This window comes from Dermacentor andersoni, chromosome 8, assembly GCF_023375885.2.
Source record: "Dermacentor andersoni chromosome 8, qqDerAnde1_hic_scaffold, whole genome shotgun sequence".
Lineage (NCBI taxonomy): Eukaryota > Metazoa > Arthropoda > Arachnida > Ixodida > Ixodidae > Dermacentor > Dermacentor andersoni.
The window spans coordinates 104,551,342-104,566,123 of record NC_092821.1 but is presented as its reverse complement, the minus strand read 5'-3'; the positions used below and the strand labels follow the sequence as shown (position 1 = coordinate 104,566,123).

The 14,782-nt window shown below is 44.1% G+C and overlaps 1 protein-coding gene across 5 annotated transcripts in view; it reads left to right on the top strand.

Moving 5' to 3' along the window:
- The window catches only part of Atg18a (Autophagy-related 18a), a 40,340-nt gene extending 26,912 nt beyond the window's left edge, over positions 1–13,428 (top strand). For 2 of the 5 annotated variants that reach the window (XM_050176851.3, XM_050176850.3), the window contains exons 10-12: positions 802–855; positions 5,719–5,846; positions 12,590–13,428. In XM_050176851.3, the coding sequence (XP_050032808.1) occupies positions 802–855; positions 5,719–5,816 (152 nt within the window). In that variant the 3' untranslated portion in view covers positions 5,817–5,846; positions 12,590–13,428. The remainder of the gene's footprint in view (positions 1–801; positions 856–5,718; positions 5,847–12,589) is intronic. The other 3 variants (XM_050176852.3, XM_050176853.3, XM_050176854.3) reach the window with 3 other exon arrangements.
- The last annotated feature ends 1,354 nt before the right edge of the window (positions 13,429–14,782 follow it).

Genomic DNA, 14,782 nt, shown 5'->3' with positions numbered 1-14,782 from the left:
GTACTGACCAGTTCAGTGCCTTTTTCTTTGGTTGATCAAACTGCACAATTGACACCTCTAATTGTTCACTGTGTTCACTGTATTGCAAAATTTTAAGGTTTCGTTGCCTGTGCCACTTTCACTTTAGCTGACAGGTGATCATGTTTCATGTTGCCAGTGAATTGCACAATTTATGGAATTTTATTGGATTCAACTGGTGTGTTCTTCTATCTCCCAATGTATGCTTGTCAGGGTAATCAAAGTATCTTAATCAATCATGTCAGCTGTTTACAGAAGTTGTCAGCTGTTTACAATGGAGTTTAGTCCCGATGTACAAAAAGGCACTAGAGTGGTACCTAATGAGGCAAGGAAGTTAGAGGTAGCCATCACTGGAATAAATAAGCCAAGCCGGAATGACCCAAACTGTTTGGAAACTAAATGAAAGTAAACTGCTCTCAGTGCATTAGAGCCATTCTTTTGAAGACATGTATCTATTTCTCCATTCATTGTGACATGCTTACAAGACATCTTTGCCCATTTGAGAAACACTAGCGCAAAGAGGACTTAATGCTTCAGCTAAGCCTCTTCTGTGTTTGTGTTCACTTTGTATGTAGCTTCGTGATAAAGAATGATGGATGGGTGCACACATGGAGTGACAATGTGGTGGGGAAAGTGAAAATGGGGGGAGGGGAACATGTGTTGGATGAGGGATGCGCAGTCTGGAAGCAGTGCTGTGCCTTCTGCTGCTGTTTGTGTCTTCCTTGCTAGAACGGCGTGCCCTAATCGCCAGGCCCCATGTGTGTGTGTGTCTCTGGCGCGCAGGGTTGTCGAGCTACGCCGCTGTAGTGCGAGGTTATCAGGACCATACTCCGGCAGGTCTGTAGGCTTTCCCCTCCTTTTTACTGTTTCTCTGCTCTGCGGCTGGCTACCCTGCCCTCTTCCTGGTTTGGCTTGTCTTGGCTTGGCTTCTCTGGGGGGTTGCTAGCATTGCTTGCTGCTTGGCTTGCTTGCTCACCCTAGCCTCTGTTCCTGCACACATTCCCTGTTGCTTCACTTTCTAGGCACCTTCTTTCTTTCACACGTCATCATTATTGCTTCCCCTGCCTTACGTTCCTTCTTTCATACGGGTTTCAGTTTATGGTCTCAATATTTATTTCCTTCTGTGCCTAGCTTCCTTCATTTGAGGCCTGCTACTTGCAAGCATTCCCTTTGTGTATGCTCCTGGCTTCCTTGCGTGCTGCATTTAAATGTTTACTTTGTTTAATAGGCTTGCTGTAAGTACGATTGTCAGATGTGTCATAAACAAAGTGACCTTCACAATGGGTCAGAAATTAGTTGGAAGTGTACTAAAAATAATGTTAAAGGAACTTTTACCAAACATGCCAGTCCTTGTAGGCCATGCCTCATAACTTAGTCAAAGAACAGCTTTCTGGCCTGTTAATTGTTCAGCCAACCTGGCTTTTGCATGTCAGCAAGACAATAATGCATGTTTGCAAAGGTTACCGAATGTGGCTATTTGCAAAGCTGGAAAGTTTGTACTTTTATGCAGTTGCTAAAAGTGAATTCCATGCATTATCATTTTGACAGTTCGCAAAATCTTGAAACCTCTGCAAGAAAGCTTTCTTAATTTAAGATTGCATGGGCCTGACTATAGACGCTAGTTGAAATGTGTGATGGCTTTCTTTAAATGCAATCTTGAAGCATTATTTGCTAGTCATTTAGCTTGTTAGCTTGACTCTGCCTGTCATCCTAGACAGACATTTTAGACCAACGGCCCTCATTCTGCACGTTCAAGGTGTCTTGTGCTCCCATCTGACTTTCTTGCACGTTAGAGGAACTAGGGCACCTCTTTTCTTGTCTCTCTATAAATGTTTTCACTTCACGTTAGACTACATCAAGAACTTGCACTGTACGCTGTAGCAATGCTGGTGGATCTCTGATCACACAGGAGGTTTCATGTTTTGGCCTGCCAAACAATTTCCATCGTCGTTCTCTCGCAAGGAGCCAAGGTTCTTGAGGGGACTGCAATTTCTATGCTGGCACGCTTCTCAGTCTCCAAGAGAGTTGTGTCGAGTGTGGGCATTGAGGCAGGACAACATTGCAGCAGGATCGCGACAGGCTCTGGGCCCTTCCAAACTTAAGCTGAAGGACGAGCTTCAGCAGCACATCCTACTCTGTGCACACAACCTGCATATGGAAATGCATGTGCGCTTTCACCACTGTGAGTCAATGGCACCTGTTCTCAGTGCTGTGTAGTGGGGAAGCCTGTGCTGCATCATGGACTACTTTTTTTTTTACTGTACCGTGTGTACCACCACGATATGTACCACATCCACTGCGTAACTCATTAGGACCAAGGTAACGGGGAACTACCACGTTGTCTTGGCCAAGCAGGCTATTGGCTTTTGGATTGCGCTTAGATAGCCAGGATCACATATTGCAAGTTCGTCATTTGCGAGATGCTGTAGTATGTTTTCTTTGGCACCCATAAAGAAATGGTACGTAAGCTAGTGAAGGAAAGCCAGACATGTGAACTAGGTTGTACTATACATAAAAAGAAAAGTGGGGTGGTTGCACAGGGTTTCAGTACGTGTGTGCAATTTCGAAAGAGGGCTGAACTAGTTCTTGCTACTTTGACAAGGTTCCTGCCAAATGACTCATTGCAGCCACAGCAATATTTGTAGATGCTCCTACGTTTGCTTGGCATGGAATGTATCACATCAAGCCTTAATGCTCTGAAATTGCACACTTGTAACATTGTAACTTCATGCCACTGTAGGTTCTCATTACCATCGGGCATCATTGAGTTTGCCACAGTAATGCACATCAGGGTTCCCAATTTTACTGCAGTCAAAGCACTTCCTTGCACTCTTTTTGCACACGTCAGTCCCTGCTTGCTGCTAAGCTAAGCTAAGGCTGTTTAAATGAATGAACGAAACCTGAGCACATAGTGAGCTTGCTTTCAAGAGACCTCTGTTCTCATCAGTTCCTTAAAGAAAAGCGTTGAATACATGATTAGAGAAAAACATTTCCAAGCATTCAAAAGATGCTTGTGAAAGACGGCAGCTGCATCCTTCCTTACTTTTTTCATGCTTGTCAGAGATGTACTAACCACCAAGCCAAAATTTGTGCCACACTGCATACCTATCCGAACAAGACAATGGACTCGCAGGAAGCAAACTGTGGTTGAACAAGGCAGGTTCGTTGGTGGAGCCAATGTTTTGACAGTTGAAGCATTGGCTCCAGCGCAAAACATATTGCTGTTTATCACTGCATACCTTTGTTTGCCGCTTGTTGGCTGTGTCACTTGCCACCAAGTCAGCTCAGGACAACGCAGGAATGCACTCGGGGCTCACCCTTTTTTTTTTGCCATTTTGTGTGCGCAAAATGCTCGCTTGCAGTTTTGTTGGCCGTCCCCCTGCTTGCCTACGAGCTGCCTTTCCCCCCAGAACCTGCCCCGTGGCACCCTCCCATTCCCCATTTCCTTGCCTCTCTTCCCCTGCCGGGAAAGTGGCCCTGCCCTCGTTAACAGCAGCACAGCAAGCTTGGCCCCAGGGTGACGGCAGAGATTCCGAGGCCTTCCCTCCTCCTCCGTGGAACCTTCTGCCTTCCCCAGGGGGCGACACCAGATGGCGCCTCTCTCCTGGCAGCGTCTTTGCGGCGGATGCGGCAGCGCCTAACACAGCAGCGTGTCAAATTTTGTCAAATTGAAAGCAAAAAAGAAAAAAGAAATGCTGAAGCATGCAAGGCACTGAGCAGCTTGTCCTTGTAGGTAAATATAAGGGGCTTGGGGGTTAAGAGTTGTTCTTTAAATCACCATTTAGAGTGCAAGTTCCACACTTTTCTTTAGTAGCTATATTAAATGTCCTAAAAGGGAGTTGTGTGTTCTTTATTTAGGGTGCAGGATTCAGTCACCTTTGTTTTGCATATGGACAGTTTACAGCATGAAACCCATGGACACCACCATATTTGCTCACTTGACATCGCCTGCCATTGAGCGCTTTCTGACCAGTGTTCGCACACTCCTTTACAATGGCCACAGTGGCTTCAGGCTCTGTTATTTTGGCCACTACTTTGAGCAGTGGGCAGATGACAAAAGACTTTCACCAAAAGTGCAGAGGCAGTGCATACATTTTATTTATCCGTACTGCCTGTACTACAACATAACTAGATGTCTGGCTGCAACATTAAGAGATGGCACAATAGAGGGCTGTTACGGCTGTGCGCCTATTATTGACATTGACTATGTGCAACAATTTCGTTTGGGAATAGGCGTAAGTGGGCGTGTGGAAAATGCGTTTGCAACCTGCTCTGACCATGGTTGTTGGTTCTCACCGTGTCATTCCACCAGCACTGATCAGATGAGTGGTTTCCGATTACTTATAGCGCACATTGAAATGTATTTGCGAACACGAGGGCAAAAACATCCCATGTGGCCGAATGATTGCTCGCCTGCTGTTTGGTTCCCGGTGCAGAAAGAAAACTCGTGGTGAATGCCTATTGTTCCGCATTTGTCTTCACTGCTACGGAAAGTAAAGTTGCTCGGGTATGTCGGTCACCCTTGTGTGCGGGGAGGATGTAGCGCTGACTTTCATGCTTATCAAAGTTCAAAGTTTCGCAATATTTTTTTCAGCACCAGCAATGGCTGTAACACTGTTGTTGCTGCAGGTGGTCTTGCTTTGGCAATCATTGCCAACAACTGGTTGCCAGTCATCGCTGATGTCTGCTTGCTCTTGATTCAGAAGCTATTAAATGGTGGGGGGGCTGTAACGGCTGCTCACACACGATGCGCACACCACTCGCTGTAAAAGGTCTGTAGAGTGTGGATTAAAAGGGAGTCGCACGCTTTAGTTCATAAATTTGTATGTAGGGTTCCAAAGATGGGACCAGCTCTAAGCAGATGTGAAGAAAAGCAGATTGGAAGATTAATTCTTAGATTAATTAATAGTAACACTTTTAGATGCCTTTTTGGGTGCTTTAACATGAATGCATTTAAACGGTGTGGACAGGCAGTAGATGGCCTAGCAGGTAGGGCAACAAACTTTTTTTTTACTTCCAAACAAGATAAATGTAATTCTACCCAAGGCACTGAATAAGTGGCCATGGAATCCCTTAGAATGTGGTTGCGAGTACCCTTCCAGACTGCCATGGCTGCATCACGAGGGGACAAATACAAAGGTGCTTGTGTACTTGGGTTTAGGTGCGTAAAACAGACTACAGCACACCCTCAAAATCTTGGTGCCACACAGCGAAAGATGTCATCTGTTTTCGTATTCAGACAAGGTACTTTACTCGTAGAAATATGAAGTAGATGGCTTTGTCAGTATTAGTGGGAATGCACTGTTGCTAGTCGTAGGGTTGTAGTTCTGGCTTGAAACTGCTGCAGTCACATCCTGATAGAGGTGGCATTAAAAAATGCGCATCTACAGAGATTTCTGTGCATGTTGAAAAAGAAACTGGGTGTTTAGTATTCCAGAGTTGAGAGTTACCGTGGAAGACTAGCCTCACAATAGGCATCCTCTGTGCTTAATGCCATAAGCTGATGGGTCTTTAGAAGGTCTGTAATGTTAGAAAATGCATCATGACGCGTCCAGTGTTTTCCAAGACATGTTTGAGACAGACATAGTTGGGACAGTTGCTCAGAGCCTTGCAAGCATTAGCAGATGTGCGACTACTGCATAGCAGTTGCATAACCTCATGTGGTACGTGTGACTGTTTCCTTTTAAACATTGAGCACAGATGCTGCTGGAATGGTCTCTTTGTCGCCTCCGACCAACACCGCGTTGCGCCTCACCGATGACTCGGAGTTTCCGCCAGTGTCGCAGAAGTGCGATTGAGGTGCCCTCTGCTGCTCCGCTTGCACCAAGGTGCGTTTCATGGTGGCTCCGAGTTCAGTTTTTAGTAGCGAAGGTGATTTGAAGTAAATTTTAAATACTTGGCGCCTTCTAATTTTTTTTAATGGGACTGAACTGTGCTAACTAAGAAACTCTTAAAACACATGCGCGAGGAGATATGCAGAGCAGAAGAATGGTGTGCTCCTGAAGTGAATATGGTAGGCCAATCGAAAAAACAATCAAATAAAAACTGATAACTGCAGCAATGTGTCTGCAAGCTTATTGTCAGTCACCCAGAAGGTGTATTGTTCAGGCAGGCACTTATGACTTCATAGTTGGATTCGTTCGCATTAGTGCAAAGAAAACGGATTGTTTAAAAGGTAACCTTTGCTGGTTTAGTAGTTGAGTGATAATTCTGTAGAGGCCACTTATTTTGGGAGAATTTGTGAGGCATTGCCCATAGGTAGACAATATATTCAGCTGCAGGCATGTCATGAGAAAGATGTCCACGTGCGGCAACGTAAAGAGCCTTTCTTCAGTCTTGATTGATACCTCAGTTGTCATTGCTGGTGGTGTGCCTTGATTGCAGCACATCCTTCTGTAATTAAGTCATCCTCAAATCTAGGCAGAAACGGCGTGTTGCCTCAACCATTCTGCTTGTAAAGGGATAGAAGAAAAATTGCCTGCTCACCAGTATGAAAGTAATACGATGAGAAAGCAGCTGCCGTGCACTTTATGCACGAAACCTTACAGGCAATGGTCAGAAAGAAGGCACCTCGCTGCAAAAATGCATGCATGACGTTGGCGTAGCGGGAAGTTGGCGTAGCGGGAAGTTGGCGTAGCGGGAAGTTGGCGTAGGGGAAAGTTGGCGTAGGGGAAAGTTGGCGTAGTGGAAAGTTGGCGTAGGGGAAAGTTGGCGTAGCGGGAAGTTGGCATAGGGGGAGGGCAGTCGAATCAACATGAAAGGCAGTATGAACACTTTGAAGTTAGCTCAGAGCGAAGGCAAATGCATGGACTGTCGGTCAGTAGCAAGCTGCACTAGTACATTCAAGGAAAGTGCAATAAGACAAGTTGTAGAGGATTATCGAGGAGAGAGTAGCTTCTATGTGGTGTCTATAAATCCCATGCCAGTCTGTGCAGCAATTGGGAGATGCTTCTTGAGTGGCAGTTTGGGCAACATTATAATTCTTTTGTAACCATTACTGCAGACAAGGCACAAGGACATTCATGTGCATAGATGGTGCTAATTTGTCCTTCGTGACTATTGGACTACCTTATGTACACTTGAACCTCATAACGAAATAATAGATAGAACGAAGTGAATGAAATTCCCCTTGAAATTCTAAGAGATCCATGTATTAAAACTTTGATTTAACAAGGTAAAATTGTCCAGCCAGTAGATATAACGAACTGTATCAGTGTCCAAAGCCTAAAAGAATACCCGACCGTTGTGCGCCGAGTACATCACTTTTTCCGCTGGGTTTGGCTCACTCCCCGCGGCAGTCACAACTTTCACGCCCCCGCGTTGAATACGTATTCGAGCAACACTGGTCCTTCTCACTGCCGCATGTAGTTGCTCACCTGCGTACAAGCAGCAGCTCACTATCTCACTTCTCCAACGACCTCTCTCCAGCATTTGCCTGGTAGCCCGAGCCGTGCCACCCTGCGTGGCGGTGCGACAGGTTAATGCATTCACTTCTACTGCATGGTGTGCCGTGCAGGCAGGCAGGCATAGCTGGGTGTGGCCTCCAAGATCTCCCCGGTGCAGTCTCGGGGATCACATTCAGGCCATGCATCATTCACTTATCCTTCTCCCTGCGGCTGGGCGTGCCCTCGGAGATTGCGTTGGCACCAGTGGAATCTCGGAGGCCACGAACCGAAGTTCACTTGCCTCCTCGATACCGCAGCAGAGCTGTGTTGTGCGCCACGCGCTGCTCGACCGCGACGAGCCAAGTGGAAAGCGGACGCGAAATACCATCACAATGGAACAGAAGGCAGCTATCTAAAGGCTGTTGCATCAGGTGCTAAGTCACATGATGCACATGTCAGATTTTGTTTTTTTTTTTTTTTTTTTTTTGTTCTAATTTCATTGCTTGTGTGGCCGCGTAGCAGTTCTGCGGGCTGCAAAGCCATCTTGTTATTTCCACGTTTACAATTGTGCACCCCGTTGGGCATATATTCCGGTTAGAATATCACAAAGTAACTGATATAATGAACTTATCTTGCCTCTCCTTTCAACTTGGTTATAGTGAGGTTCGAGTGTGCTATTATCTGCTTGGCGAAGTATCGGAGTGTCAAATGATGTGGAACTTGCATGGAGTGGGACTGCCCTCTGGTCAGTGGATTTAAGGAAGGACTTCAAGTTAAGGCAGAGGCAAGCTTGTCGGTTGGCTTTCTAATCTGTTAATAACGTTGGCACTAACCATTTGGTGTTAGCTTCAAAACATTTGTCCAAACAATTGGTTGCTATAGCAACACCTAATCTGATGTTCCCTATCCTGTCATCGTTTCATGCAATCCCTTGCATGCATGCAAAACATGCCCAGCTGAACTGTCCTGCATGTAAAGCTGTCATTCCTGCTTGTGCGATTGAACTTGCTGTCTATTGCAGCCGCTTCCGGCACATAATTGCAGCATAGTCGCACTGACCCTTTCTTTTTTTTTCTTTGATGTCACATTGACTGTGTGTACTCACCACTGCATTGGGAGCTGTACTCTGGAGTAATTGTTTTCAAGGATCTATCATATTCACAGGCCCTGGTTTTATTCATTTGGTGCAGATACTTTTCTATGTTGCGGTGCTCTAAAGCATGCACTAGAGTTACTGTAAAGGTGCTCTTCGACAACAGGCTGAACAAAGTCTTCAGGGCTAATGTGGTTGAACAAACAAGCTATAGACATGCAATGTGGGCCTCGCATTGTAGTTTCAGTGTGTAAATTTGTACTGTAAGGCAGTGCTTTTACATCTGTCACTTCGACTGGTGACACTCCCAAAAAGTGGCAAATGAAAAGGCAGCACAATGAATTGACTGTATTCCCACTGTCAGAGGCGATGCCTAGGGAAGCAGCGTAATGCGCCAGTTCAGTACTGCACTTTCAACTTTGCATCAAGTGGACATGTAGAAACTGCTTGGCGAATACACTTCCCAACAAAGATCCTTCTCTGTGCAGAAATAACCTGCTGGATTTTTCAGCGCAGTAACATGTCACTGAAAGGGATTGTTCCAGAACACAGCTCCAGAGTCCCTCATGTCTGTTGTTACGCTTCTTGTAATGCAGTGATGGTTGAAAACCACGCAACTCATCCTTTTGTTGTCCCTATGAATGAACATAAACTTGTCAAGGCTTATCATTCTGATTACCTCATAGCTTGGCTTAGTACAGCTGGAGATTGAAAGTTTCAGCTCAGTTGTTTCAACCTTCTGTTTAACTTGCCTTGCATATCACTGCTTTTCTTTAGGCTTATATAGGGTGTCCCAACTAATGTTAGCCAAGCGGTTCAATGAAAAAAAAAATAAACATGGTGCAAGATACAATCATAAGACCTGCAGTGTTCAGTTGTCAGACCTGTGACAACCAAAGACCCTAGGTTTTATCATTTTATCTTGCACCATCTTCTTAAATTCATTTTTTTTCATTGAGCAGCTTGGCTAACGTTAGCAGGAACACATGGTATAGAACCAACTGTGATGCATTTTTCTAACCAGTGCGGTTTACAGTGACTAGGCTCCATTCATACTGATCTGTTGCTGCTTTGGCTTCATTCTTGACCATAATGACAAATCAGCAATGAAGGGTTGATCATATTGTAGAATAGGTTGCTTTATTCATGAAGTGCCCATAACATTTGACCGATATTAAAAGTACATTTGTTGCTCCTGGAAAGGTAGCTCATTGTAGTGTATCTGCTCTCTACAAAAGGCTCGGTAGTTTCAGCCACCCGGAAATTGCAGGACCAATAAAAAGGGGCCATCACACCAATTTATTTAGCTTGAATCGCACGTAAAATGTTAACTATACTTGTCCAACAGCAAGCTGGCAAAATTTCAGCACATTCAGCGTGGTAGAAAATATGCATTTGAACTTTTTATACATCTCAACTGAACCATGCAGCACCCTGGCAACGCTGACAGCTGATGAAACAAAGGCTGTTTTATGGGATCAGTGCCTGTGGTTTAACTTTTGTTTGTGCGTCTTGGCAGCCAGCCAGATTTTGTTTCTGCAGGCAATCCCTCGTTCGTTCTGCTTTTGGCACACGAGTGAAAACATTTCTGCATGCCCCTGGATGCCAGAGCATGTGCAACAAGGAGTTTCCAGCACAGCGCACAAGTAGTTTCAGAATATTTTGGAGCAGACAACGCAGCGATGGCCCCACACTTATTGTTACACAAGCAGTGCCAAAATGTTCGCAGTCAGTGGAGGGACTTAAAGGGAGTTCGGGTTAAAATGTGTGCCGACAGTTCAGTCTCTTTCTCTGCATAACCATATTGGCTCCTGTACTTTCGGTTACCACAATGGTAAACTGAGAACAGTTGAATGAGCATATATGGTCGTGGCCCCTTTGTGCATGGTACAATCGAGTATGTTGCAAGTGCAAGTACAGATCTTGCAGCTTGCCAGCCAATCTTGACTGTATGCTGGTGGGTACAGTCTCACTATAACCATATCCAATGGGAAGCTTGAATTCACTTGAATTAGCAATTGGAAAAATAAACTAAGTAATAATTATAATCTTTTCCCAACAGTCTCTAGAACTTTTTCTTTTAAATGCAACAAATTCAATTAATACATTCAGCAATTTCCTATGGAGAATGTGTGCTAAAGGAGAGAAATGTAAGCAGATCCCAAGCTATGGCTTCCTCTGAGTACAAGTGCAGGTGCTTGCTTACACAGCATTCATCCATTTTTAGCACACCTCACTAGGGTGTTTTAGTCGGCTGATTGGTGCATTTCTGTTAGCATGATCGACTGTGCAAATATAACCACAAATCGCACAAGAAAATGTGAAGCAGGAAGGGCCATGTTTTCTTGTGTGTGTGGCATTCATTTGTGAAGTCAGTCTTGCTAACAGAGAAAACACCTCGTTTGTGCTTAAGGTCTCTTAGTAGCTTCAATTCAAAATGAGGTGCTACAGAACAGTATTAATAATACTTACCTGCAAAAGGTACCATATCAGCAGCTTCATTCCTTTTTCAAAAATTCCAAAACGTCCATTCTTGCCACGAGAAGAGGCTTGAAAAGCGAGGAAGGATGCAAGGCCGAAAGATGGGTGGCAATATTGTCTCGTAGTTTCCGTACACAAACTCACCGTGATGTCATAGATTGCCTTGTGATCAGGCCTAGTTAACTTGTTAATGATAAAGATGGGCTACATTGTATTCTAAAAGATAAAAAGACTGAATTTGGGAAGTTTCAAGAACTTCTGCTGCGCCGTAAGAATATAGACATGAAGCAAAGTGTATGCTTTGAAATCTGTGACGTTACACTGATGTACCGGCTCTTGAATGTTGGTGTACAATTAAAAAAAAGGGAAATTTGACCTTCATTTTCTCTTTTGGTAATCAATCCATTACAGGGAAATGTAACTAATAATACTTTAGTACTTTATCAGTCTAAACTGATGGTGCTTTGTCCCTTGAAAGGCAAAATGTCCAACAAGGCTTTCAGTAGGGGCTAGCTAATATTTCGTCATTACTATTTTTGCTTTTGATTTTGGTGACAGGAAAATGACAGAAGCACGTACGCACTGGAATATGCAGTCTGTCAACTGTTATCACTTTCGCGCATTTCATATGGCCCACAAAGATAAACTATTTGTTCAGGCCTAGCTAATTCTTGCCGATAATTTCTCATGTGCCTATATTAGTTTCTGTCCAGAGGGGCATTCTTCAACGTGACAACTACATGGCAAATAGTGAGGTTCTGGCCTACACATTTGCAGGAACATTGGGGTTTTTTGTGGTCCTTGGGAAAAAAAATGAAGGTTGAGGGGCCACTTTCAGGGCTTCGAAAAACCATTACAACTTTCTTGTGGAAGCGATTAGAAATCTTGGAATTCATTTAGGCTAAACTTAATAGATTTTGCTGGGGCAACTGGCCATAACGTTAGTGCAATTCATTGGTCGAGCTAATCCAATCTGGGGTGCTATTCTGGCGTGCAATCTTATGAATGTTTGGAAAGCAAACCTTTTTAATTGCCTTCGTGTGTTTAGTCAGTCTTATTTACTTTAGCAAAAGCGCAATTCCGACCAATCACAGAGCACACCTCTGGACGTTGTCGGATTCCACCATATTGTAAAAGTCTGCAATGGCAGTATTGTGAGCCAATCGGACGTCATGGCAGCCCTGTGAGACGATTGGAACTAACAGGATGTGGAATTCGACAATATAGCATAATTTGGTAATGTCTAGAAATGTCCCCTGGTTGGCACAGTTGTTGCATCCCTTAGTGGTTTTCTCGCTAAGCCTTTTTCTTTTGTACCATTGATTTCATTTGTATGCATTAGAATAACTTTGCTTGTCCAGGACACAGCTTTGTTTTCAATTCGTCAATGTAGTGCTGCTGTAGTCCTTGAAAATTTGTCAAAGCCTTCTAAGTTGTTAAAAAATTTTTTTCTTTTTCAAATAAAAAGAACGGTATAAACCCTGTTACTGTTTGAGCACATCAGCATTCCTTTTCATGTGTCAAGCGTACAAGTGTCACATTTTGTTCCAGTCATCACTTCATTCACTGTTCCCACTTTTTTTTTTTTTTACCCTGGACTCCTGCAACACAGATCCATCCAGTGGCAAGTGAAGGTGACAGAGAGTGAAGGCAGATGCAGGGATGGTCACCAGTGGCACCAGTTCGACTCAACCATGAAGCACAGCGCCTGGCTCGCCCACACCTTGTGCCATTGCTTTCGTCGTTTCTGCTTTTTTTTTTTTAATCAAAGACGTGCACACACGTGGGCCCTCCAGCACTTTCTGGCTGATGTGGAGACTCCGTCGGGAGATTTGTGCAGTCTGCTTTCGCAGAGGCATGTTGGAATCCGCCAACTTCTCTTCTGGAGCGTGAAGAAAAGGCGTCGTTTGTTGGAAGCCGTCTTCAGGTGCATGTTCCAGCTGACAGCGAAAGGACAAAATGTCTTTGTTCAGAGTATTTGATCTTATTTGCTCCAGCTGACAGGGATCAAGTTTTGCTGGAAGCTTTTTTTTTGGCGGGGGGTATGAAATGAGTGTGTGTGTATGTAAATCTGTATGTTTGTGTATGAAAGCTTGAGGACTTGGATGCAATGTTTGAGACAGTGTGTCTGTAGCCCTTTTTAGCCTTTGTGTGTGAAATGTGCGCGCAACCACAAGGAGTGAAGAAACAGCAAAAAAAAAGTGAAGCTGCACGAGGACATTTTACTTGCGGTTAGGTTATGTGTAATGTTATACAAGTATGTGTGTTTTACGTACGTGCAAGTACAGATTTTTTGAGATTTACACTCCTCAGCGCTGCTTTGCTCGATTCGAAAGCTGTACATACGATGGGCCAGCACATTTTTTTGTATCATGTTAACCCTGTAAGTACATCTTCGGTCAGTGTTGGCAGACGAGAAAAAAAAACAATAAAACTGTCGAAAATTTGTAATCCGCATTCTTTTTTCTGGGGGTCATTATTGCCAAGTAGTGCAAGGAACTCGTCAAAGCATGAGCCATTCAGTAATTCCACATGCCTGAAAGGACTGTGAAAGTTGCGATATAACTTTTTGCTTCAATGGGGCCCCTCACCAGGCCCCATTGCAAATTTTGGTGATACACTGGAAGTTGTAGGGTGTCGTCTAGGAAGCTTTCTAGAGCAATAATTTTTCAAATTACTTCATTATTAGGAGATACGGAAAATTGAAGTGTCTTGTTGCCATGCTGCCAGGAGGCAAGCTTTTACCGGCAATGTAGACATTCTGTCTACTACGACTAGCGTCTGCAGGTGTCACTTCCTCCCTGCTGTCTCTGAGGATGGCACCTGTTTTGAGATGTGGCATCAAACGTGGTAAAAATTCACTGTTCCACACTTTACAAAAATGCTGTTTTATGCTGTTTTATAGTAGCTGAAATATCAATTCATTTCTTTGGAAACGTAAAAAAGTTCATATCTCGCTACTGGTGTAGTCCTGAGAACACGTTCCAAGTGGGTTCGCCTTGCAAACTTGCTGGCTACAATTTGCAAATTGAAATATGTGCCGTAAAGTAATGAACCAAAAAGCTAATCAGTGTAATTACATTGTGTAGTAAGTTATGCAATTTGATTTCTCGTAAAAGTAATGGCTATGTCTGTGTAATTTAGATCAAGAATTAGAACAGGCAATTTTTGAAAATTTGGTGCAGCTAAAAAGAACACCCTGTATACTATCCGAGTAGTTCAAATGCAAACATTGTAGTGCATGGTTTTTGTGCAGCCTAGCGGAGTGCAATGCGTGCATGACGCTGCATGCCAAAGTCTCGTGTTGGGAGCACTACTCGTGGCTCACCTCAGTTGTTCATACACGTTTGCGCCTTAGTTTTTGCTTTGCTAGGTTGCACAAAAAGCTGTGCAATCCCTTGTTCCTATTTGGCCAACTGCAGATACTACATCTGTTATGTATCCAAAGCGATGAGGCGTGCACCTTAGAATGGCACAATTAAGTTGTGGCAGAGGTACTATGGAGTTTGCTGGCACAGCCTAATTCAACCCTTGCCAGAGTGCAATATTTGATAGAAAGCACAGCGACAAAATGAATCGACGAATTTTTTTATTGCTTTATGTCTATAATGTCAGATACTTTCTTTTCAACTGTGAATCTGCCAGCGTGTGGTGAAGGGAGCAGACGTGTTTAAATGCCATCTCTGCTTTGGACTGTCGCATTGCCGACAATGCAAGTGGTGAGTGGCCCGCAAACCGGAACGCTGTCGTTTGCGCTGACGAAATCCTGAAGACACAATAAGTAGTGCCGTGTGCTGGATTCCTT